General features: G+C 37.5%; 1 protein-coding gene across 1 annotated transcript in view; it reads left to right on the forward strand.

Annotated features, from left to right (window-relative positions):
- PCNX2 (pecanex 2) overlaps window positions 1-27,234 on the forward strand; it is a 162,224-nt gene that overhangs the window by 83,540 nt on the left and 51,450 nt on the right. Inside the window, exons 20-23 of the mRNA XM_085315471.1 lie at window positions 273-414; window positions 5,876-6,053; window positions 20,211-20,321; window positions 25,896-26,023. Coding sequence (XP_085171597.1) covers window positions 273-414; window positions 5,876-6,053; window positions 20,211-20,321; window positions 25,896-26,023 — 559 coding nt within the window. The remainder of the gene's footprint in view (window positions 1-272; window positions 415-5,875; window positions 6,054-20,210; window positions 20,322-25,895; window positions 26,024-27,234) is intronic.

The raw sequence follows: 27,234 nt of genomic DNA on the forward strand, positions 1-27,234 counted from the left end.
CAGGATCTGCCATTTTAGTATGTGTCATCTCTTAACATTTCTGAGTATTTCTGGAGTGTGGTTTTAAGAAGCACAGTAGATGCTCTCCAGATCTGAGGAACAAAGTGATTCCTTTGTTGCAAATGAATTACAGATTCTATAAGGTATCATAATTTAGTTRGTTGAGTATACTTATTAGTGTGAGCTAACTAATATCTTTACTTCTATGGTATTACTGTACAAAAATGCTGACAATGTGATGGAATGGTTTGTTACCTGAATTTTTATTTCAGATGCTGCTCATTTGATGTGGTTTGAAAGGCTTTATGTATGGCTTCAGTGCTTTGAGAAATACATCTTGTATCCAGCTATTATACTGAATGCCCTCACCATTGATGCTTTCTCAATTAGTAAATACAAGAAGCTTGGTACACAGTAAGTTGATTATAACTCATAGCATGTGAGTAGCAGACTGTTAGATATAGACTAAAAATTGAGAGATGAAATTTGTTTCTTAAATAAGTCTGCCTGTCACAATTTGCTTTTGTGCCATTATTGCTTTAGTATATTTAGCTCTGCTGAAAGAGAAAATCAAAACTACCTCAGCACGTGCTTAGACATGACTGAAGTATGAGAGAAATTAAAAGATTAAAGAGCTATATATAGATGTCTATGGAATGTCTAAATGTCAGTTAAAAGCAAAGCACAATATGGCAGTCTGCAGGTGTTTGATGGGCATAAATACAGTGGGGTAGCTAGAATTAATCAAATGAAAATGAGAAATCTAGGCTGGATATCAGGAAACATTTCTTAACAGTGAGGATTTTTAGGACTACAGATTAGCCTCCTAAAGGAGTTATCAGAARCTTTTAAGGCTCAGTTATTTAAGGYTAGACTGGATAAAATATTCAGCAATGTAGAATGGTGGATAGTCCTGCATTAAGAGTGACTTGAGAAAGATAGGGATATAGATGTAAGCTTTTCCAAGGCTGATATCTCTGATATTAAGCAGAAGTGGTGATGCTGATCCATGGATTCACAATATGATCCTTGCAGACTGCCTTTTATAGTAAACATTTTGGTCAATGGCTTACCTACTGCAGAGATTCAGCAAGCTTAGTGATTGCAGGATCCCCAGGGTGCAGAATTTCTGCAGTCTTATCAGAGTGACAGTGATGCAGATGATTAAAAAGAGAAGCAAAACAAACAAAAAAAACCCAACAGCCTGTGTTCAGGTTTCAGTAACAGGAAAAACTGCTGTGGGGAGAAGGAGGGGATTCTCAGCATTTGTAACAATTTAGAATTTTTATTATAAGTAATCTATTACAAAAAAATTTCAATATAGAAAAAAGGTTGTTTTAATTGTTCTTCTTTCCTAAAGAGGAACACTGGTCTCTGCTTTAGGGACTACACAAATATAAGAAAATGATGGTCCCTGCTTAGGAGCTAAAACTAGAACTGAAGTGTTAGCTATATTTTGTTTGTATTCATCYAAGATAAATGCTTCTCCAGAAAGATTCTCAACAGTCACTCAAAGATAACCTGTGTAGTTTCCCATTGAGCTTTTTCTCTCAGGCATTTGGGAGATGATAGGGCCAAAGTGGTTTAGGAGCTTGTGTGTGTTGTGCAGGGTAAAAGTGAAGTCACATTCGTCGCTGTATTTGATTTTGCAAGGCTGGCAGAACTAAAAAGTAATCAAAACCTCATTTGTCAATAGTTAGCAGACGTGACTGAGTACATGCACGGAACAAATGTGTAGATTTGAGAAGGTACTAGAAGGTGGTATTTATACGTAGTCATTCTTCAAAGCTAGATTGCACTTTAAGATATCACCTGCCTCAAGTGTTCAAAAGCAGTAAGTCAGTCCCTCAAAAATCTGGAGATTAAAGAATGTAATTACATTTGTTTCTGCCTCTGATTGCCTTTAGGGGACTAGCATAACAATCCTTTTCTTCACGTTCCCTCTTGTGTCCGTGTGATCATCTTGGGTTTAAAACTACCTTTAAGCATGCCCATAAAAATACAATTTCTGAATGCTGACCAGAGAAATTCCACTTAAGGTATGCCCAGACTTCAGTTAAAGATATGCAGTGGCTTAGGGAGACTAACCCTATATATCTTTAGTACTGACAGCAGTGGAGCCATAGTTTGATGATGACTATAAAGCCCAAATAAGCCTTGGGTGAAATGGAGATACACTCCCTTTTTTTACTCTATATGATGCAGAACTTGGCTTTCTGCCCCACACTGGCTCTCTGCTAATCTATCCTCTCTGGTAATAGAAGAGGACTGAAACAGGAGAAAATAGAAATGATTTGTACTTTAGGTGTTAYTTCATTATTACAATCTTACTAGACAGTTTTCTCCTGATGCTTTGCTGTCTCATATTCTGCATAGGTTTCCAATAAGCACTATTGCTAGGCATCAAGAGCTAAGTGGGAGTAAATGAGGGGACCTTAGATTCTTCTTGGTCCTTTATGTATTGTGTTACTGAGGGTTGTACTTTTCTCTGCTTTAATATGTAAATACATATTTGCTGTTGTTCAAACATACTCTAGTTATTTACCACAGAAGGAGCAGACCATATCATTCCTTAGAGAACAGAAGATGTTCTTTCTTTCTGYGTCTGAAAGTGTCTAAGGTGATATGGTTTGGTATGTTTTTACTTTGGAATTTTTCTCCACTTGGATGGGKTTTTTTTTTCAAAGCAGCTTCAGCTTATTGTGTTTTAAAGGACTGATGCAGTTTACTTCTTGGAGAGGGAGAAAAGCTTCCTTCTGTCAGGAGTTTACTTGAAAATTCCAGGCACTGATGTGCTGGTTATTAATGGGACTCATGCTGACAACCTGAAATGACTTCCCATGTTACCTACCACAAAGACTTCAGAAATAAGCTGTTCTTCTCTCTGTCTGTCTACTGGGAAGTAAAGCCGCAGGAAAAGCATTTTATGTGGCAGTATCTTTAAAGAAGTGGGATAATGAGCAAATTATTTTCTATTACCTTGTGAGAACGTTATTTTATGTAGCATACTTCTGTGTGAGATGTTGTGGATGTTAACAGCTCTAGTAAGGAAAAAAAAATCTTCCTTTTGCTGTTAGTTTTCTTTGTGAAATTCTTCCATGTTGCAAAAATTTTCTTCTTTATGAAGAATATTAGATCCAACCAGTTTGTTCATGACACACTGGGATGGCTTCTGATGACTTCAGAATCTATTTAACTCGGCTGCTAAGTTTTCCATTTGGAAATCTGGGGGCGATTGAAAGGAACAGCTTTGACAAGGTAAGAAAGAAGGTCACATGACATTTCATTTATTCAGTGATGTCCTGGTGATCCTTTAGAATGATCTGTACTCAAGTAAAGTTGCATTTTCATTAAGGGAGATACATAGTAATGAATAAATGCCACAYGACATCAGCCTGGAAATGTGCAGGCTGTGAACCTTACAGAAATGATGAAAACACAGTCTGWGTCAGGATATCCTAGAGATCTTTCCGTGCTTGTTCAGAGCTTTCTGAGCTGTCAAGTGTTACTCATGGCAGCAAGTATTCTCCCATTTCATAGCAGGGTAGAGGAGAACCCCCCTGCATTTTGAAAATACCTGGCCTACCTCATTGAGTCACTCAGAATGGATTAAGCTCCCTGTGTGTTGTTACCAACATTAAAAACAACACACCTCCCAAAAAATGAATGCTCTTACATTATTTAAGAGACATCATTTGACTCCCAATTCGCAAGGAGTTACTTGAATGTGTTTAGTAGGTTTGTATTGTCTTTTCAGGAATAGATCCAATATAGTTCTTAGGCATCAAAGTGCAAGACTACAATCCAGACATACCTGTTCAACTGCAAGAAAATCCTGGAGGTGCCTAGTATCACTAAATACTTCTGAGTTTGACTTGATGGTTATTTGGAAACTCCAGATATACTTCTGAACATWTTCCTAGCTTTCTAGGTTGGATATTACACTTGTTCCATAAGCAATCCTGTCTTGGAYGCAGAAATCGAAGGGTTCTGAGCTGACAGATGTTCTTGCAGCATATCCAATACAAGAATAGGATTGGGTCTACAAAATACTGCTTTGATTTACTTGTTTTTAAAAACCTGGATGGAGAAGAAGGTGTTGCCCATTTCATTTAACAAGAATCTAACTGTTAAGCATTTACCAGGARAACAGACTATAGAATAACTGTTTGYTCTTGATCTCTCCTACTTTGGTGGTAAGGGAATTTTTATAGGAGTCATGGGTCCTAATTCCTGCTCCTAATCTTATTCCTGTGTTGTTTAGTGGTTAGTCTGGAGCCCAGTGTCATCTACCATCTCTGGGGAGTGCCCACCAGCAAGGCTATAGAATCACCTTCTGTCTCTCTGGCTAAAAGAAGCTTTAACTCTTGACACAGATTCATCATAAGGATTTGAGGGTGCCTTAGAGRGATGAGATGAGAGTCTGGGTCCCTTTGGAGCTGGGAAGTATTAGAATTTGGATTCCTTTCTTCCCAGGAGAGTGTTCTAACYGGTAGGCTGCTGCAGAAACAATTGGCACCACTAATGCTCTTCTGAAAAAGAGCCAGCTCAGCTCCCTGTAAGAATGATGAGAAGCACATAGCTATGCTGGAAGGGGCAAAGAATCCTCACCTGCAGTCTTGTGTCAGGCTGATTTAAGAAGGGGRAGCATTTTCTGACATACCACTATCCTGAGGCTTTCCTGTTGACTAGSTCTAGATAGTTGCCTACTCAGCAGTCTGCCTGGTCTTCATTCATGCTGAAGATGGAGCCAACATGCCTGGCATTGGATTTGAATTCTWTTTTGATGACATAAAAGTCAATAATGTGCATTTCTAGGCCCTTTCTAGGATCTAACCCCCAAGCTGGGTTGTAATTATCAAGAGATCAAAATTACAGTCTAAGCAAGACTGTCTTTCTAATTCTGTAAAGTTATCTTAAAACTAAAATATATGAACTACAAGTTTCAGAGAACTGATAGGTTTACAGAGACTAGTAGTTTTCTAAATTAAAGGAAGGCTAATATATTCCTACCATCTTGCCTTCTTGTATAGCTATTCTTTTCCTTACTGTATAGTTGATGGAGAGATTTTTGGAAAGTTTAAAGAAGCATACTGAGTTCCTGGAGATGTAGCAGCAAACACTTTTTTTCTTTTTTTTTNTTTTTTTTTTTTTTTTGAAATGGGCTTGTTGGTTTTCTGTGTAGGCACTTATTTTTTAGAGTTCTCAGTTTAAATTCACTCCCTATAATATAATAAGGAAGAGTAAAACAAAGATTACATACATTTTCTCACATATAGATGCAGTGYCTTTTCATCTGATGAAGAAATTAATATACAGAAGAGAGAACATTCAGCTAAAGAACAATGATAAGAGCTTCAAGCACTCCCAATCTGTGGATGTTTCTATCCAAGATTGTGGCATAATGCATGATAAAGTTAGAATGTTTTTATAATCTCTGTTCCCAACTGCAGATTCTAGTAATAAAGACAAAAATAGAGTGGGTTCAATTTMTCAAATTAAGTAATATTAATAGATATGCTAAGATCAATTCCCAAACTGAAATTGTATTTTAAGAGCTATATAAAAAATTCTTTATTACATTGTTAGTTCTTAATAGTCTATACTACTCTTACAATATATTATTATTTCTTTATTGCAGATTGTAAGCATGTGATAATGACAAGGAAAAGTTATGCTATTGCAGATGAGCAAAATAAATTTTATTATTAAAACACAATATAATATCAATATCAGAAATCAATAAGCTGTGTAGGATTAGATACACCTAGCAATCCAAAATACATCTGGTACAACTTTTTATATTTGGCAGCTTCATAATTTCATGTTTTATTACTCTGACTTGATTACGTTTTCCTTTCTGCCTTTCCCACAGTTGTGATATTATCCTGATAACAGTTGCTGGGATGAAACTTCTCCGCTCCTCATTCTGTAATCCTATTAATCAATTTGTTACTTTGAGCTTTACTGTAATCTTCTTCCGATTTGACTACAAAGACATTTCAGAAAACTTCTTGATGGATTTCTTCATGATGTCCATCGTGTTTCACAAGGCAAGTTTTATAGCTACTGCTGTTTCTCTGGAAAAATACGTTTCATAGTTTTGATTTGTTTTCTAGTATCACTGTACTGGTAAATATGTGGTGGGATTTGTTGCAGATAGTGAATTCATATATAGATACAGATAATTGGTATTATAGAGGAAAAAATCTGTAAGCTGAAACAACCTTCCRGTTAAGTGTCTTCTCTGTTTTATACTATATTTTGCATTTACTTTTTGCTCACATGTTGCTATGGAAGTTCCGAATTGTTTTTTTTCAMGAGCAGACTCCTCAATGTGCTGGAAAGAGCCTCTTGGGTCATTAGTGCGGGGCTCCCCTCCAGATCAATCGCCTGGGCTTTTTTTATCTAGGCTTCCTTTGAATGCCTCTAGTATTTGACTCAACAACTTCCTTTGGGAAATTATTCCATTATCTAATGATCCTCCTGATAAAAAATGTATTCCTGATGTCAGACTTATRTTTTTCTTTGCCTTGTTTCAGGCTGTTATCCTTGTTATGCTGCCCTTGTCCTTAACCTCAGAGCTCCTTCCTGTTTTTTATTGTTAATTCTCAGTTGTTATGGACTCCATGTGTCCCTTTCTGTGGCAGTCAGATCAGATCCTGATCTAATGTCTGTGTTGTTCCCCTGAAACAAGTAGGTTTAACCAGTACCTTGATAAAAAATCAGAAAATATTGAAGACTTACRTAGAGTGTTTACCAGTTCTCTTGTGTTTTGTTTAGTTTTTAAACTTTTTGATTCTCCAATTGTCATAGCATATGATACAACTTTACATGGAGGTAACTCCAGTGAGATGTTTTGTATTTTTTGTTGTTGTTTGCTAAAATATCTCTACTATAAGTGTGAGTGTGACCCAGACAGCATCACTTCATCTCTGAAAGGAGAAGGAAATGGTTTCCTACTGGCTGTAGCATATGCTGTGGAGATGCTCAATGATRTGCATTGATATGCAGAGATATTTAACCGTTCTATACAAGTAGGTCGKTTTCAGTTTATGCTGTGCTGTATGACTATGCCCATCTGAAGTCTCCAYGTTGCTAAGGAAAGGCCCAAGTTATTGTAGTTAAATTGGTGGTTCCCAATCATTGAGGCAAACAGTGAAGCAGAATTCAAATTTTTTTTTCCTGGCTTATTTGTGTGCTTCTGTGAGGGAGGAAGGGAAGGGAAGAAAAACAACACCTCTTTTCTCTAACCTCTTGGACCACTGTCCAACAGCAGCTTCACCTGCTTCAAGYCTCCATCCTTCAAACCTGGCAGTGCTGCTGTGCGACAACCATCTCTCTCTACTGGGGTAAGGAGGCAGAGTCTGGAGGAAAGAAGGAAAGAAAAGGAGCAAGAAAAGAGGCTCTACCTTAAACCCTACCACCTACCTCCAGTGCTCTATGATCCTAAAATAGAGTTAGAATAATTTGTCAAGCTTCTTACCTCTGAGGAGTGAAAATTTAGCTCTTAGTTGATGCAGAGGTTAGTTATATTGTGGCAGGCTTTTCAGTATTCRTTGCATTCCTTAGGGGAAGGGATGCATTTCCATTTTTCACTGTTTATGTTTGTCAGTGGACATCCCATGTCCAGATGACAGCTTATTAATTCYCAAAGCTCATTCTCCAAAAACCTCTTTACAGTGTCAAAAAATTAGCACCTGAGAGTTAAGTCTTGTAATTCATTAATTTTGTTGGAAATGTTGGGCTTATGAGCATATCACAAAATACCAATGTGAAYTATTGCATGTTTTTGGAAGATAAAGATGTAAAGACTTTTTAATGATTCTTTTTTTTGAAGGTACTTGGTGATTTGGATTTCTACTATTTTGAGTAGAAAGACTAGTGATTGGAATAAGACTGAAATAATTAAGGATGCATACCAAACTAAGTAGTGATGTCTGCTAGAATAAATGCTACTGTTCTGGGCCGAAAGTTTGTACTACAGATATATTTTGAAAATGTGGTTTTAGCATTGATCTGTCATCTATTGCATAGCTCATTAARTATAAAATTTTGCAGGTTGTTAGTTCATCAGGTAGACTTGTCCTTGTGCCATTTTAAAAAATTGAAATTTAATGGTTGAATTATTTATATTACAAAAGCACATGCACAGTTACACAATGATCATTAAAGCCAATCTGAAAAATAGCATTGCTCATGACAGCAATTAAGGACCTATTAATTTCAAATTGTTAAGAACATAAGTTTTCTTTAATTAAGGTCTGAGCTTTTATTAGTTCAGTATTATGAAGYTTTCTTAAAGTATTAGCTCATTTGTGGATAAAGGCGAAGTGTTTGTTTTCTGTATTAATGACCCTAAGCRGGCTGCATCCACCCATGTACCTAAAAGCTTTATGGATCTTCACAGATTCTGTCCATCCTYGGTCATTTTTGTGTTTGTGACTATCTTAAAAAAAAGAGAAACAAACCCCAAAACAGTTTCTATTGTCATCCCTTTGGCTATGCAGAAATACTACTCAATGGTGGTAGTATCTGCTCARTCAAGTTTGAAGTTTGCACCATCTGGAACTCCACAAGTTCTGTGTCTTTGTCATTCTGACAGTAGTTTTTAAGCAGAGTTACCCCCATGGAAAATTATTTGCATGCTATCAAAGCAATGCTGCAGTAAGCATTTATTATCTCTTTTGCAAGGTACTGGGGGGAAAGCCATCTAAATTCAGCAGACATTCACAAGTGTGCTAGTGAATCTTGAAGCAGGTTTATGTTGAATAAAACTTTGCTAATAATGTTGGGTAGAACATTTCTGAATATCTCTTTGATTGTGCTTCCCTCATTTTCCCCATTGTGCTGTTGATTTAATGTAATTCAGTCAAATCAGAGGCTCTGAATGAACGTGATTGCTCCCTGAACAAGTTGAGGCATGGAAGTCCGAATCACTGCTCGCAGATTTTTATCTGTGTTTGCAAATAGCCAAGCCACCCACGCCAGGGTGACAGAGAATGTGATAATCTATTCACTTCTATTCCTGGGGCTTTTTTAATCCACATGGATTTTTTGGTCTATTTTAACATTGTAGGTCTTATTAGTGCCACATGAATAATTCTCTCCTTTTTTTTAAATCACTGTTTATATTTCATTAAGTTGCAGAATGTAAAATCTAAATGCTAAAAGGTGATTAGATGTACACATATGCTATTTTGTCTTTCAGACTGCCTTGGGAGAGGAGGGAGGTAAATGTTTAGAAAAGGTTTTATTGTTTATTTTTAGGAATAATTTCAATTCAAGTAGAACAGGACTTCTCAGTCTTTCTTGTGCTTGGACTTTCTGTATAGCCACCCACAGCTTGTCTCATTGACTACAGCCTGGGATTCCTCAGCCCAAAAGCTCCCATTATCTGTACTCATATATATGTACATATGTACAGTATATATACATTGTATATTCTGATTTAAAAAAACAGAGCTTAATGGCCTTTTAAAAATACATGTTACAGGAATTGTGAGTGTGATGTGTATACTATTTAGGATGTCAGACTGAATAATCAGGACAGTCTTACTGGTCTTTATTACTCCATCTAAAATTTTTAGATAAGCTACTTTTTCTCCCTGGACTTCTTAAGAGATAATATAATACAATGTCACTGCAAAGGTTAATAAAGGTGTTCGTATTAGCTGGAAAAGGAAAACTACAAATAATGGAGAATATATTCTTCAGACGCACAGGAAGATGGACTAGATAATAAGACTTAAGGGATTTCTCTCTAGACTTCGAGCAACTAGAAAATCTCTAAAACTTTTCTGTAATGGGAAAAAAACTATGGGACTATTATCCAGTCTTGGGACATGGAAAGAATAAACTATTTGAGGAAGAAGAAAAGACGACCCATTCTTCAATCCCTGTAATGACTACTGACACAATACTTAACTTAGGAAAAATTCTAACATACAAACAAATACATATATGAGAGAGACAACATATGGATGGTTAAGTGCATGTTATGGATTACCAAGACCATCTTTCTTAATGCAATTAAAAAAAAAAAAAAGATAAAAAGGAATATGCCCAGCACAGTTGTCCTTTGTAGCTGTGTGATCTGCTTCTAGCAGTTACTCAAGTCAAGAATTAATTTGCCAAATGATATTGGGTGSCATCATGGAGAAAGCAATGCAGATCATTTGGACAGCAAGGTTATTGGTTTAGAACTGGCTGAGTGTTAATAAAGATGCTCAGAACAAAGCTTGTCACCAGCTGTCTTGCTGTATTCTCCAAAGGWTGGAGCTTTGCTTTTCATCCTGTGCCAGCTGTGCATCCTCTAACTCTTGCTTTTGAGAGGGGTCACAGTGTTTGCCTGAGCTGCTTTTGGAGCCTCAAATGGTGGTGATGTTTAGCTGAAGAAGCAAAGACAGCATCATGTGTGGAAAAGAGGAGGCGTATCCACTCCTTTCTTTGTCTATGGTGTTGTATCTGGCCATGTACAAACCAAGGCCAACTCTCGCTGCATTGTAATATCCAGCAGGCAGTGTGTAGTTGCTTATCTGCAACAGAAATTATGCCAGCCAGGTCAGAAACAGCCCTGGCTGCAGTCTCAGACTTCCCAGGCAATATTGTCCATGGCAACAAGGAAACAAGCGTCTCTCTCATGCCTGTGAATGAATGCTTACAGGAAGGAAAAAAGCAATCTCCTGGAAGAATCATCAAGTCTTGAAATGGGGTGGTATCCAACAGTCAGACCAAGTGGCTCSCCAGCAAATCAAGGCTCACAAGTCTAGAGGAAATTGGTCCCCTGCAACTTTGAGATGGACATAGTTGAATTCTTGAAACAGCTCAGAACAGTGGTGAATTGCTACCAAAGTAACCATCACTATACTGTTCGTAGTTGTCTAGTTGTTCAGAGGAATCCTTGTCATGAAAACATGCATGGGCATGGAATTAGTTGAGTTTTGGGCCTGTAGCATTGACTAACTTGTGTAAYGGGACTGCTGGGAAATACGTGCATTTTCACAACTTCCTTCTTCTAGCTATGCCTTTCTTTGAGATTTGAGCCATAGAAAAGATCCCCATGCTGGTAAAGGGRCAGGAGCAGCGCTTCACCTGTAGCACAGATCAAGAACTGTAAACTGTAGCCATCATCTAATATTATGGCAGTATCTTTGTCTAAAGACAAAAAGTGTTGTTAAAGTGTGTGTACMTGTCTGTCTGTCTTTCTCTTTTGACTGGAGAGCCTCTTCCTAGGTTCCCTCTGGCCTTTTTTCTAGCTGGTTTCATCAGTTAAAGAAACCATGCCCACATGCTTAATGCTGCACAGGCACCTATTCCTTTTGGCTGGGTAAAATAATCTTATCTATTATTTTCTAACAATTTTTCAGTGCAAATATATGGAGCAGGTTTACCATCCACCTCAGAGATCTTTGGGTGTTATATCTCTGAAGAGTTTTGTGTTTGACTGCCTTGTGTTATTGAATCCCCAAACACATGAATTCACATCTAATAGGTTTGGGGCTCCTGCCACAGGTTTGTCTTCTCTGAGTCTGTGTTAGCTGTACCACAGAGGTCTGCAATACTCAGCTGGYGTGAAGCAAGCTGACAATCTTCTCTGTATCTTCTGTACTGTAATCATGAATTTTTGAATGTGCAATGATGGATTTTAGCATGCTGGTCTCAGATATGAACCTCCTTGCTTGCACTGGGTAAATTTTAGGCTACAGGGACTTCAAGGATTGAAATGGCTGCTGTAAGAAAAACRTTTATGCTAAGATTGCAAGTGCTATTCTAATCTTCTAAGCTATTAGTATCTTAGCTGGCTTTCTCCTAGCAATCAGTGCAGGTTGTCCTGCAAACTCAGCAGTACAACTGTGGATGCTTCTGCCTGTAGAGCAGCCAGCATCATGTCTGAGATCACCATCTGCCAAACTGGTAAGCTGGTTCCTTGAGAGCAACTCTTTCATTTGTAGACCACAACTGAGAAGAGATACCAGTTGAATTCTGGGCTTTGGAAAAAATTGGATTCTTGACAAATCTGTGTAGCTTCCTTTAAGCCTTAAAGAAAGAGCCTCCAATTGCTTACACACTCATCTACACACAGACCTTGATGAGAATGTTGAGATCCAATGTCATTAACTCTTTAATCTATAGGACTACAACTTCTTATCTTTTCCTCTCTCTTGTACATTACTGGCAGGCAGTTTAATGGCCTCTTAATTTGTGTGTGTGGATGAACTAATTAGCAATACTAAAATATGAAATCACCTTATATTTTCTGATAGTCAAATCCTTTGAGGGTTCAGAATTTGTCTTCATGCATAAGGCAAAATAATCAAAGAACCAGAGCTTGTTAAATTTGCCTTCATTAACACTGAATTCATTTGCCTAAGTACTCTTACCCCTGCTGAGCTCACTTATGGATACAGTTTCCCTGTCTGATATTCTCCTTCTCTCACAGAATATATTTTCCAGCCTAATAAGGAGTCTACATTTTTTTCACTTTTTATTTTTAGTAATGATTTTTCTCTTTCCRTATACTTATTTCTGCCATAGTATCCTATGTCATGTATCTGTGAAAACGATCTTTACATCAAAGTAACTCCAGCTAGGAGATCCAGCTTGTAACAACCTGCCAGACCTATGCTGATCAGGCTTAACTCTGTAACAGAGTTCAACATCTGCAACACAGTCCCTCAGACAGAGAAGAAATTACACATCAGCATATTTTCATTCATTTTATGAGAAAGTGCTACTGCTGATTTTGGTGCTTCACTGAGGTCCAGCAGTAACCTGTTGAATCCTTTTACTGGCTTTGTGGCTACAAACAACAGACTTCTAGTTAGTATGCATGTCCAAAGGCATTTAGGTGCTACTTATAAGGCAAACACTTCACTCTGTTTCCTTCTCCCCTTCTGATCTTTTATCTTACTCTGAATCTAATGTTTCACTTCAAAGCTTCTGGCACTAAATCATTAATTCATATTTTAATCCATTTCTTGCCATTCATGCAGACTGAAAATGCAATGTCTTAATCAGTTGTACCCACTTAGCTCACAGCTGTTTCCTCAACTTTTGGTATCTGGTGTATAAGCCTTGTTAAGACACTTTCTGCTGAGTAAAATACCCAAGGCTACATCTGATATTTGACAGGATAATCCCAGTGGTATTTTCTGTAGACGCTTTAATTCTCTTGTGCATTTTACAGTTCATGTTTCCTTTTAATATTGGTTTAATTGATTTTTCATTCATCTTTCTTCTGCTGACCTCTACTTCAGACTTTATCCCTGACAGTCTTCCCAAATTGCTTTTTCTCTATTTTTTCTCCTTTTTTACTTTAGAATGAGAAAAATGCATGGATGCAGGAAAATGTACACCCATTCCCTYGGTCAGTCCAACTTCCTACACATTGAGAACTATTCATGTACACTCATGCTGTTAGAAGCATCTTCTGTATCTGGTAGTTCTGACATTAAAAGAATAATCTCCACTATCTGATGCTTCAGAGCGCAACTTTCCCTGTGCACTTTTTTATACTTGCTTTTAGTAAAGGAGATTTCTGGGAAGATACAGTCTGGGCATGAGCCATGCCTATGAATGCTTCACTGGAGAGGCTGGATCAGTGCAGCTCCCATCCAGTGTATTTCAGCTATCTATCTGGCCCATTGCAGATTGCACTGCTAAACTCTGATCTCTTCCATGTCCATCTCAGAAAATATGGGAGATGGTTTCTTATGGTTCCACAGGCTCCTTCCCTRTGCTGTTACCTACAATACTGGCTGAAGCAGCCTCTGCTACTGGAGCAGATCCAGGGCTGTTCATTTTACCATCTTTTTATTGTCATAATCCTCATCATACTTATCTCTGCCAGGTGGTTAACATTTGACTTAAAATGTAAGGCTTCAGAAGCCTGTTGCTCAAGCTGTTTATAACCTGCATGCTTTTACACCTTCAGTGTAAATGCTGGACATGATGTTCCAGGRATATAGACAATGATCTTAGACAATGATCTTAAAATCCCGTAATATAAGAGCTTCGAATGTCTATAAGCAGATGCAGATAAAGATAGTCTGGAAAGCTATTTTTGTTTAAAATCAGTGTGTGTGCACACTGTTTTAARACCCAGAAAAAATCAAGCTTAATAAGAAAATTTAAATTTTTACACTTTATTTAGTCTCAGTACTACTGAGGASCATGCCCACCTGGAGTCCCAACACATACTGAACGAACAGATAGGCTGCCAGATAGTCTCCATATCACATTCAATGTCTTTTAAATTCAACTGGTAGTCTCTACCTAGATCATTGAAATCCAGCACACTGAAAAAAGGAAATCACATTTTAGTGGTATTTCACACTCCTCAATACTTTTTAAATATGTATTAACTGTAATTTTCAGTAACTTCCAGATTGAAATATTACCTATATTCAGTAAAGTAAGAATAAACATAGGAAAGAAATCCTGAAAAATTAAATCTTTGCCTCTTCTGTCTAAYGGATGTATAGGATATAAGTCTATGTGCCAGGAGTTCTATAGAGGCTTTTAAAAACCTATAGAAGATATAAGATTAAGATGCTAAACTGTGTATCCACAGAAAATAAGTATGAATGAAGGATGCGTGCTCTGCATTTTCACTTCACAGTAGGGGGAATGTGGTAGTTTAAATTTACTGAATATACTGACAATTTAAATTCTTTATCARAGTCTTAAAAACTGTTTACTGTGCAAAACTGTCACATGAGTAGAGATATCTAGGAACATTAGAACTTTATATCCTCTAAATAATATGTCATTTTTCTGCTTGCTGAACTGTAGAAAACATTGAAGGTCTAAGAAAGTATAATAAAAAATATGATTTGATAAATCATCCTAAACCAGGATGTAGAAGTCTCAAGGAAAATTAATCATTTATGTATGTTTAAAGAAGATATCGTAAAGACAGGGGAAGAAGTCAGCACGTATTTTTTTAAAAAAAGTTTTCACTTTAGATGGGAATTTTCCCCCTTTGTATCTAGCACTGTTTAAAAGCAATACTTTACCAAGGATAAATTATGTATTTTACAGAGTAGTTGGAAGGAATTTACAGAATAGTTGGAAGGAACCTCTGGAGATCATCTAGTCCAACCCCTCTGCTCAAAGCAGGGTCAGCAGAGCAGGCTGCTCAGGGCCATGTCCAGYTGAATTTTGAATAGCTCCAAGGATGGAGACTCCACAACCTCTCTGGGCAACCTATTCCACTGTTCAACTACCCTCACATTAAAAAACGTTTTTCCTCTGTTCAGATGGAATTTCATGTGTTTAGGTTTGTGCCCGTTGCCTTTTGTCCTGTCACTAGGCTCCACTGAGAAGAGTCTGGCACTGTCTTTAATTCTGCCATCAGGCATATATACAGATTCTTAAAATCATCCCCTGAGCCTTGTCTTCTCTAGGATGAACAGTCTCAGCTCTTTCARCCTCTCATTGTAAGTCAGATGTKCCATTCCCTTGAACATCTTTGTGACCCTTCCATGGACCCACTTCCATGTCCTTATACTGGGCATCTGGCACTGGACCCAGCACTCTCTGTGCAGCCTCACCAGMGCTGAGTAGAGGGGAAGGATCACCTCCCTTGACCAGCTGGCAAAGGTCTTTCTAATGCAGCCCAGGAGGTGGTTGGCATCCTTTGCTGCAAGGGCACGTTGCTTGCTCATGTTAAACTTGTCCACCAAGACCTCCAGGTCCTCTTATGCAAAGCTGCTTCCAGCTGGTTGGCAACCGGCCTGTACTTAGTACTTCAATTTGCTGAACTTCATGAGATTCTTGTCAGCTTATTTTTTCAACGTGTTGAAGTCCCTCTGAATTGCAGCACAATCAACTGGTGCATCAGCCACTCCTCCCAGTTTTGCAAACTTCCTGAGGGTGCACTCTATCCAGGTTGTTAATGAAGATATTAGAAAGCATTGGCCCCAATATCAATCCGTGGGGTRCACCAGCAGTGAGTGGCCTCCTGCTGGACTTTGTGTTACTGATCACAATCTTCTGGGCTTGGCAGTTCAGCCAGGTTTTAGTCCACCTCACTGTCCATTTGGTCAGTCCTTAGCTCATTAGTTTGTCTGTGAGGATGTTCTGAGAGACAGTGTTGGAAGCCTTACTAAGGTCAAGATAAATATCCACTGCTTTCAGCTCATCCACTGAGCTGATCATTTCATCRTAGAAGGCTCTCAGGTTGGTCACGCATTACTTTCCATTTGTAAATCTATGCTGACTACTCCCAATCACCTTCTTGTCCTTCATGCATTTGGAATTGGTTTCCAGGAGGATTTGTTTCATTGCCTTCCCAGGTATCTAGGAAGGGTGATGGATCCTTCTTTCTGCCCTTCTTGAAGATAGGGATGACATTTGCTTTCTTCTGGTCCTTGGGAAACTTTCCTGATCACCATGACCTTTCAAAGATGATTGAGAGTGGTTTCACAATGACATTAGCCAGCTCCCTCAGCACTCCTGGATGCATCCAGTCAGGGCACAAGGACTTGTGTATGTCCAGTTTGCTTAAATGTTTCCTAACTTGATACTTCACTACTGAAGGTACATCTTCATTTCTCCACACTTTCCCACAGGTTTCAGATTCTAAGTCTTGCCAATGAAGACCAAGGTAAAGAAGGCATTGAGTACCTCAACCTTTTCTGTATCATTTTTTCACTATGCTTCCCTTTTCAGAAGTGGGTCCACATTTTCCCCAATGTTCCTTTTGCTGCTTATATACCTGTAGAAGACCTTCTGTTGCCTTTCACATCCCTCACAGGATTTAACCCTACCAGATGGGCTTTGCTTTCCTAACCCTTCCCAATCCTAACTGTTTCTGACAGTTCAAAAAAGATGTGAAGGTTTTCCTTTTAAAGCTTTAGAATTACTGAAGATTAAAACAGGGGTAGTTTTGGCAGAAGTAAGAGACTGGTTGTGTTTCTGAGGCTCAGCTTCTTTGTATTTACGAGAACAAATTTTAGCAGTTTGAGTTTCCCTGTGAGAAAGCAATAGAACTTTCTGAATCCTTTGAATTCCTATATCAGATATAGAAGAAATATGCAGTAAACTGGGTAGAGCTGATAAGGACTAATATTTTTAGATAGCTTTGGCAAAAAAAAAAAAGGAAAAAAAAATCGCCACCAAAAATCTCTGTTGTGGTTGCCAAACACAGGCAACATCATCTCTAGGAAGTATAGTAAGCTTTGTAAAACACCAATGATATGTTGCCCTTAAAGAGTTTTGCAGAACTGCCCTCGAAGCAGTATTTTAATGTCTAATGTTTAATAAAGGCATCTGACAACCCTTAATGACTGCAGTAGCTGGAAAATCACAGATACCCAGGCCTTTGGGKGCAGTGTTGCAAGGATCTCAAAAACCAAGAAAGGTTCACTAAAATGTTTGTTTTACATCCGTGTTCTTGGATGACTTTTTATGGAAGCATTAGCTGAAAGGCAGATGTTAAAACAAACAACAGAAAATTCAAGTAGTGAATGAATGTAGTAGTAGGAGGACTGGTTGTAGACAACAGAGAACTTAGGCTCCACGGCCTATTTTGCAAGAATATGTAAATATTAGAGAACGATGAAAATGATGTCATGCAACAAAAAGCCAGAAGGGTCTCCTGGATTTGGTTTCCTAGCAAATACAAAACCTGAATTATGTTTGAGGTTTAAGAACCTTTTGATGAACCCTGAGCTTTGAGCACAGCTGGGCTGATTTATGTCTTTGTGATTTCAATCTGTAAGAGGCAGAACTTTGATGGTTTCTGCTGCTGGGTTGAATTTTTGAGATTTCAAATGAGTCATTAGCTTTTACAGCCTTTCACTTAAATCTTTAGTAAGTAAATTTTTTCTCACAGCTATTCATTCAAACATTTCAGATGAGTTAAGTAAGACAAAGTAACCATCCAACCTGTTAAACAGGGTTTAAATAAATGAAAGTCAATTCTAGTTTCAGCTCAGTTTTAGTTGCCTGCTTTATCTGATGTTGTTGTTTTCAAGTCACATGTAGTATTTTTCAGAGAAAACGAAGTAGACAATATCATAATTTCTCATAGTTAAACTAAGGAGGGGTGACCAGGCTGTGCTTTGAAGAGATCGTAGAGCTTGCTTTCATTAGGACTTGTCTCATTTTGCATTGTACACCTCTGCAAAGTTAATGTAAGCTACATTTTGAACATTGCTCCTAATTTGAGTCATGCCAAAACACCAAAGAGCATAAATCGTGTAGCACTGCTTTCACCTCAAGCAGAAAGTGTATCAATTAAAACTGGAGTTAGCATGATGCAGCAGCTGCTGCTGTGGCCATTTGGTAGCACACAGACCAAAAAAATTTCATGCTATTAGTCATTCTGTGCTTCCCTCCCAACTCATTTCCAATTATTTACAATGAAATTCAGAGAGAAGCTCAATGAAAAGTCCTGTCAGCACATTGCTGATGTGGATACAGGAGATCAAGTGATACTTTAGGGGTGGTAAATTAGGGGCAGATAAAATGCATTAGCCTGGCAGTGAAGATGTGTCCTCTCTGACTATGTACATACTAGTAAATAAAATGTGCCTAGGATCATACTCTGTCACAGAGGCTGGTTGTCATGGAGAAGCCCGTGTCCAGGCTAGTAAACTCTCTTAGCCTCTCTGCAGGGTGGAGGTATTGAGTTTGGCTCAAYCAAAATCTTATTAGGCACCATTCTGACAATTTAACTACATATACAATACCAGTGCCTTGGAACATTCCCYGGAAACAAGTATTTGCAAGTATTGATATAGCCTCAATGTGTTTCAAGGTGCTGGCRGTGTCACGATTTTCATTTAAGCAACTGAAAGGTGTATAAAGGTGTATTATAAGAAACTCAGCATATATTTGCTACATGAGCACGAAATGCATATATTGTTGTTTCATTCTCAAGTCCTGTGTGTATGTTTAGCAATAACCTCTATTGAAGGCCAAACCTTTCCTGACAGTTTATCAGGAATCTATGCTGAAAAAYGAACCTGATGACCCAATGCAGGCGAGACAGAAGAGTTATTTGGGCCTGATGCCAAGAGAACTAACAGGAAAAAATGCATGTATAAGTTCCAGGAAATACACACACATCATTTTAGAATCAGAAAGTGGTAGTTGCACCACAATGCATATTTTACAGGAGCCCAAATGTAAATTCAGTATGTTTTTTAATTCATACTGTGCAACAGGAAGAATTCATTTTAATTGCAACCTTTTTATGGTAGGATGATTTGATATTGGAATGCAACTACAATTCATGGTTAGTGCCAAGCATATGCTTAAATAGTGATAGCATCTCCCATTGATTCAACATATAAGCTTTGTGTTCTTGAGAAATAAGCCTGTTTTTTCTGTGCAGAGCKGCATGTGTTACACACAGTGTTTCCTCTGTTCTGTACACCCACTTTCTCCTAGGGGTTTCTTGTCCTGTAATAACMAGTTGTCTCACTCGCAGTCTGATGTATGCACCCAATATTAGAACCTATTTTCAAAAAAAAAAAAGTTTTTATTGTTTTTCAGTGTATTGTATGAGAGATACCTGCTTGACTGACTGTATTTTACAGATTTAGTGTTATTTCTAATGTGATATCCCTAATCTCTTCTGCCAAACTGGCATGCACACTGGAAGTTACAGAAAACATCATATTGATAATAATGCACTGGAATTCTTTTAAAGAAATATTCAAGTGAAAGGAGAAGAGTAGGGGCTGGGGCATCTGTTTCCCTGAGAACAACTAAAAGTAACTCTTAAGGCATTATTGTGCAAAAAGATTGAGATCACAGAGGTTCCCATTCAGTTAAGTAATTTCTATCAGCAAAAGGATGTTTTTTTTCTCAGAGGTAGTTTTTTCTTTCTTTTTTTCCCTGTGAGAATGCTAATAGAAGAACACAGAAGTTACCATATAATGTTACAAGTTGGCTGGTAACTGCTATATTAATTTCTAGCWGACATAAGCAGACATATTTTTGAAGAAAGGCAATCTAGGAACTAGACTGAGCTTGGTAGTTAAGCATGTAGCTTATTATAAGTGTGTATTTCAAGTGAAAATATTCTTTTGTTCCCTACTGATGTAGAGCATTAATGGCAATGATAATTAATGATACCACATATACTATCTCACATTCATTCCAGTTCTAAAAGGTTTATCATTTTCAGATGTTACTGTTTGAAACTATCTCAATACCTAAAAAGTGATCACATCTTTCTATTTTTTTTCCAGCTCTGGGACCTACTGCAAAAGTTACAGTTCATCATGACATATATTGCTCCCTGGCAGATTGCCTGGGGATCRTCGTTCCACGTTTTTGCTCAGCTTTTTGCAATACCTCATATCCTTTATAAATTTTTTTTCTTTACTCACAAATTCCTCTTCATGTACATAAAAAATTTTTTTGTAGTATTTGAACAAGGTGCAACATTTCTAGGTGACTTATTTAAAACATGAAAATGCTTGAAGCATCACCTGGAAAATGTGTTTTTCTCTTTCACTTATGTGTACCTCTTGCCTGCATAGGATCTGAAACTAGGAAATTGTATTCTGACCAAAACTGGTCTTATGCATGTCCACTTCATACCCAGTCATACTCAGTGGATAATRTATTTCCACAGCTCTAGGCAGTGACCTTAGGTACTTCTTGAAAGAACTGACACCTTAGCTCTGCTTTGGGTGGACTTCYTTTGTGTWCATTTTCATTGTGGAGCTGARAAGCATTCTCTATTTTAACATTTCCACTATACAGATGGGTAGAGTAGGTTGAGGATAATCCAGTGAAAAGTTTTATGAATTACAATGTGTGTTCATCAACATTAGTGCCTTTTCCTAGGCTGATAACATTGTTTTTATGAATATGGAGACTTAACCATGAAGTATAATGGCCCTAAAATTTTTGTAGGGTTAAAAATATATAGTGGATTTTTGAAAYAAAAATTTTCAGTTTAAAGTCTAATTCAGTTAGAAATGTGGTTTAAAGCAGGAGAAAGATAAAAATGAAATAAACCACTTTGACCTTAACTGATTAAGCTTAACTGCATTGGCATCTAAAGCATTTTCAGAGACTAACTTTTCATTTCTTCCTTCCCCCCCACCCAAGGTTGTAGGAAAAAAAGGTTGAGTGAACTGTTTTTGGTTCATACCTACTGAAGAGTTCACTTGGGCCTGTTTATTAGATACACATGTCTGATTCCTTATCTCTTTCATCCTACAAAAAGTGATTTTTTCCCTCTTGAGTGATTTTTTCCCTCTGTTTTTTGCTATGATATTTTGAATCACCTGCAGCATTGAATAACTACACTAATGTTTATTAATATTCAAAGAACAAACAACTTTGTTCTTTAATTTTTCTTAGTGATTCTATGGCAAGGGAGGAGGTGGTGTCAGTGGCACCAATTAATGTCAAAGTCCAGTACTCTCTGATCAGGTTCTTTTAGATATTCTACACATGGAGGGTGTAATGTTTAATAGCAAAATTTACTTATTTGAAGATATTTGAGGTTACATGAAATTTTTGGTTTAGCAGAGTGATACAGCAATATACTGAAATCACAGTACAAGTGTAAGTTACACTTAGGAAAATATAGCAATTGCAATGTACAATTCAATCACAATACAAATGTGATTCCCATTGCAGCTCTCTGTAATGGGCTTACTGTCACGATGCTGGGTGTCCCCRRTTGCCAGGAAGGARTACRTGAGTTGAAAACAGCTCAAGTACCTTGCTGTCTTCAAAATTCTTTTGTTAGTGCTTCAGGTTTTATACTCTGTGTTGGGCTGAGGCACCTATACACTCCCTCCGTGCTGGATCTGGCTAACTCAGGGAGACATTCACACACTTTGATAAACACAGGGAGAAAACAGTCAATCCACTCAACTGTGATACAGTCAACTGACTGCTCAACTGACTTMGCTGTTTATCTAAAACAAAGGCCACCCTCTGGTCCCCTGTGTGTTGAGATAAAGTCAGCTTTCTGTGCTACGGCTATGGTCAGTCACAACCTGCCTTATGGCCTGAGCTTCTTGGGCACAACACCCTTGCCCATCTCCCTTGAGCCTTCTTCCAACCACCTGTAAAGGTTTGTTGGTCGGGCACAAGGAGTCGGAAATGTCCGTTTTTAGGTACCTTTACTGGCTGGCCAAATTACCTGACTAATCTCCCTCAGCAGATAATTGAAAGAGAGAATCCCTTCCAGAGGAATTCAGAGCCTTATCTAGATGCCCTGATTTACCTTTGGGAAAATTATCCTTCATCAGTAAGTATCTGAAGTTGGGTATTGGAATTTTTTCCAGTTCCAAAATAATGGAAGTTTTAATATAGGAAGTGTAAATGGACATGTAGGACAGAGGGAAGTGCAGACAAAATAAACACCAAAGGAAAGCTTCAAACTGTCAATTTAGAAAAAGAAAGAATTATAAAAAACAAGGCTCTATCCAAATACTTGAAGTGATTTAAAACAAATTATTACAGATTTCCACAGTGAAAAAATGATTTTTGTCTCTGTCATAGATATGAATTGCAGGAGAGTCTATATAAAGTTGTTCAGCGAAACATTCAAGAACTAAAATTATATTTCAGTGAGTTTCCCTTTGAGCAAGAAGTTTTGCACACTGATAACTTTACTCTTGATAAAAGTAACAATTAGGCTTTATAAAATGGAGAGCAGTTAACAAAGCAGGGTAAGCTTATTTACACAATTATTGCTGAAGTGTATGTAGACTAGCTTTCTATTATTTGTAATATCACTTGTAAATGCAAATCTGTCTTTTAAGGCTGTGTTGCGATTAAGATACTGGTTAAATGCCCAAGTTACTRTTCCCACAACAACAACAACTCTACTCTTTTTATATCTGCACAATGTCTTTATTTTTTTGCTACCATAACCCTGCAACAGTACTAATAAATGCATGTTGCAGTTTGCAGAGACACTAAGCTTGCCACTTTTTTTCAGAATTAATTATTTGTGTCTCTTAATTGCCTAAATCACTTTTGCAAATGGGACATAAATTTTTAAATTTTAAAGTGCCTTAGTGAGTTTTTACCATAGAGCTTAGTGATATGGTAAGTTCTGCTTTAATGCACTTGATTCAGCTGTGCAGGGTGTTAAGGGAAACGCACGCAGAGCATTGCCTAGGGGAAGGTGCAGAGTCTCCACCATTAGAGATCTTTAAGAAGAGTTTAGACAAATATCTGTCTGGAGTCATACAGGTGTAGCTCATCCTGCCTTGTGGCTGCTGGATGGAGTAGGTGACCCCTTGAAGTTCCTCTTGATCCTGTGATTCAGTGAGTTGAGAGAGTTCTTGGGAGTAGAAATGGGCTTCTGACTTAAGGAAAGATCTGCTGCTTTGCTTCCTTGTGTTTAAATGGGTAAGACAAGGTAATGTCTTTATGCCTAATAAGTTATCTGCACCGTGATAAAGTCAAGACAGTTTGTAGTCAAAGGTGGATCTTATCTAGTAAATCAATGGTGAGATTGGGAAAAGAAGGATTTGTAGTTTGGTTGTATTCTGTTTATGAGAGTTACTGCTCTGGCTGTTTCAGGGTTTGAGTTCTCACATTGGGGAAGGCAGCTTTCTGACACTTAATTCTCCCATCATCTTGTGCCTGGAACGGAGCAAACCTTTTTTGGTCCATAGTAATTGCAATTAAAAATGTGATTTGGGGAAAACAAACTGTGAATTTGGCCTGGATTTGCTGCATAGGGGAGGGGAAATCTTGATTACTTGTTTTGAAGTTGATGTGAATTTAAACAGATTTTTAAATTATATAAAATGATCCTCAAATTGTTTTATTTCATGCTAAAGAAATCTTTTTTAAGATTTTTTTTAAAAAAATGAAATTTAGGCACCTTACAAAGAAAATCTATAACTCACAAATAGACAAATTCTATTTCTATACTATATAACCTAACAAAGATGGTACACAAGAAAACTGGATTTGGATGTAGAACAAGAAAGCATGCCTGCAAATTTATGGCACTTTACTACTTAGACATAATTAACACATTGCTATAAAAAGAGAATTACCTATTAAAAGAAGGTCAGATACCATGAAATAGAGAGAGAGAGAGAGAGAGAAAGAGAAACAAACTGATGACAGATAATTGTCCACTCTACATGTCAACTAGTAGGTAAGGGAGTTTGGTCCTGTTACATGCTCCCATGCTGTGTTAACATATGTGAAACACTGAATTTAAACTACTCTTCACAAGTCGAATGGGAAATACCTTCCAACATGCAAATAATAGAATATTACATCTTTTTGCAAAAATAAAACTGTTGCTACCACTTTACATCTTTGATGCTAGCAGTTCACAGTGGAGTCCTAAATATCTTAATTCATGATGCTGGTAATTTTTAAATAAATAATTACATTCAAACTCTCCTTAGAAAACTAGATATACTGTCCTTAGCTGTCCTCTTTGTTCTCTTTTTCTCTTCAGCTCCCATGCCTCCTTCCCTTATCTGACACTTGTAAATAGTTGTGCATCTTTCACAGCCAGTGTTGGTTATGACTGCAGTGTAATGTGACAGTTTAACTTTGTTGACACACTTTCTTCCTGTTCTGTGCACTCTGTTGCATTTTGTACTTTCAGACTCTGCGGGCAACTCATTTTGCAAACTGACTAATGTACTGAGACATCATTCCAAACCACTCTCTTTTTAATAAGTATAAGTGATTTGAGAGAGATCTTTTGGCAAATACTAGTTTGTAGATATTGCGTATTGCTTTGGAAGCATGGTTAACTAGCCTTTTTGTGGAAACGCTGTATCACAAATGATGCTGTCTATGAAAAGACATTTATTGCAAAGTCTTAACAACTGTGGAGGACAAATACAGGGTTTTATTAGAGCAGAATAAGCTAACAGACTGTGATCATTGGGTGATTTTTTTTACTTTAATTTTAGTTTGAGATGCACCTGCTCTCTGTAGTTTGATAACTGCTCCTTAGCTCCATGGCTTCCTTGTATAAATGGCACCTTCCTCCCCAGAGAGGTGTAAGGAAGGACAACTGGTCTGGCATGTCAGCTTGGAAATTTTTTTTGTCCTGAGATTTGATGAAGCTGGTATGAATTAAAGGGTAATTCAATCCTAACATGTAATTAGTTTGCATTTTTAACCATGCTCCTTTCAACTCGTATCTTTTCCTGTATCCTTACCCATCTCATAGCTTGTTTTCCAGCGATACCGATATAATATTTAAAGTAAGCAATGGATTCAGGTATTCATTATGATATGTGTGATATTTATTATTTCCCTGTGTTTACCTTCCCATGTTGTGTCTATTTCAAAAAGTATAAAATACAGAACACTTCTTACCTTTGAACCAGCATGGAATATTAAATTGTCAGTGAAAATTAACGTGAAAGCATGATTTTGAGGCAGCAGATTGGATTGTAGAGACATAGTTATTTCTCCACATACTGGAGCATCCCAAAATAAGCAATAATTCACAGAATGAAATACTGGACTCATTGATATTAGAAGCAAGATTCCACTGCAGAGACCCAAGAATGTCAAAGCAAATCAGGGGATTTTTTTTTTTAAAGTTCATCATGTTAGACTCTCAAAAGCCCTTTGTGTTGAAGAATAGATACTAGGTAGCTGGAAAAGGACACTTGCTGCTCTGCTTAGGCTCGCGATGTCTCCTCAGGCAGAGATTAGACAGGGTCACCCTACTTGTAACATGCTCCATTTAGACAAGTGGCGYTTATTACAACTCCGTAGAGCTGAAGCACCACGGATTACATGTTGGTAATTGGTAATTTGGCACTGCCTTCCATCCTTTCCTTTCCTTTCCTTCCCCACCTCTTTGGTAAAATTAAAAATAAAAAGGCAAAAATAAATAATTTGACAATGGTTTAACAGTATGATGAAATCATTTATGTTACCTTAACTTGCAGTTTTCAGACTCTGCTATGCTTTTTTTTCAAACTCTGGCCACTTCTGTCTTTTCTACTCCACTGAGTCCATTTCTTGGTAGTGTCATCTTTATCGCATCATACGCAAGACCGGTCAAATTCTGGGAGAAAAACTACAAGTAAGACTATTAAAAGTTTTCTACATTTGTTATTTTTAAAGGTTTTGCTCTCATTAATTTCATTTATGGAGGTTTTTTCCTTCAAAGATAATACTGAAAATGTTCTAGGGCATGAAAGTTGCATTTTTTAATCTGTATTCTGATGTTTTACTATTTAATGGTTATTTGTTTTTTTCTGCAAATATATTTAAACAATTATGAGTGTGTTACAGATGAGGTGTCATGTTGCATTTGTTGTAAAGACAGAAAATAACAAAGCTGTGAAAAAAAATCAATAGAAGTCTCAGTTGTCAGCCTTTTTTGTCTTACTAACTAGTTTTAGCAACTAAATCTGTTAAACCTTTGGCACTGGAAGTCAGCTTGCATTAATATATTTTATGTTAGCCCATTACTATTTGAGATTTGGCAAGTAACTAAGTGATGATGAGTGTGGATTGTAATTACTTACTACAGCTGATCTTAGAGTCTGACATAAGATTTGGTGGGTTTTGTCAGAATTTAGTTGTCACCCATTCAGTTGCACAAGGACATGAACTTTGAATACTGAAAAGATTGATTAAGGAGATTCTGCTCCTTTTAGCCAGTAGGTTTTCAAAGCACTTGGTTATTGGGATCTAACAGGTCCCAAGTAAGAGTAATGGAGGCAGGAAAACAGTTTCCTTTCCAGATGGAGGTATTTTTTGAGAGGGATTGTATGAAGAATTGATCTGCGATGTTAAAGGACTGGACTTGGCGAGCAAGGGTCTTCCTTTGAGTCTTGTGTTCTGGCTATACATAAACTCTTCCCTGTCTACTGAAATGTAGCCAGCCTTGGAGTAAATTACTGCAGCTGCAAAACAGCAGTTTGAGGCAGAAAGTGAAAAATACATTGGCCAAAGCAGGATTTGGCCAGAACAGCTCAAAGTGTTGTGCTTTTGTCAGCACCTTGTCTCAGTATCACTGATCTATCTGAACTCCTCAAAACAATTCAAAATAGAAATTACAGTGTGTTTTTTTTCCTCTGTCTTCCAGGGGAAAAGGTCTGATTAGTCTGAAGTTTTTATTTTTGTTTGAATTTGACCTGGGTCAGTGAGTGACTACGTACTCATCTCTAAAGAAGTTACTGAAACAAAGCCAAGTCAAATAAAGGGCTTTGTATTTGCTTCTGAATACGATGAGATTTGTAGAAACCTTTTKGGGGGAACTGAGTATTGTACATTGAGGTGAGATTT

Source organism: Rhea americana, unplaced genomic scaffold (assembly GCF_003343005.1).
Source record: "Rhea americana isolate MKP2758 unplaced genomic scaffold, rheAme1 scaffold_43, whole genome shotgun sequence".
Lineage (NCBI taxonomy): Eukaryota > Metazoa > Chordata > Aves > Rheiformes > Rheidae > Rhea > Rhea americana.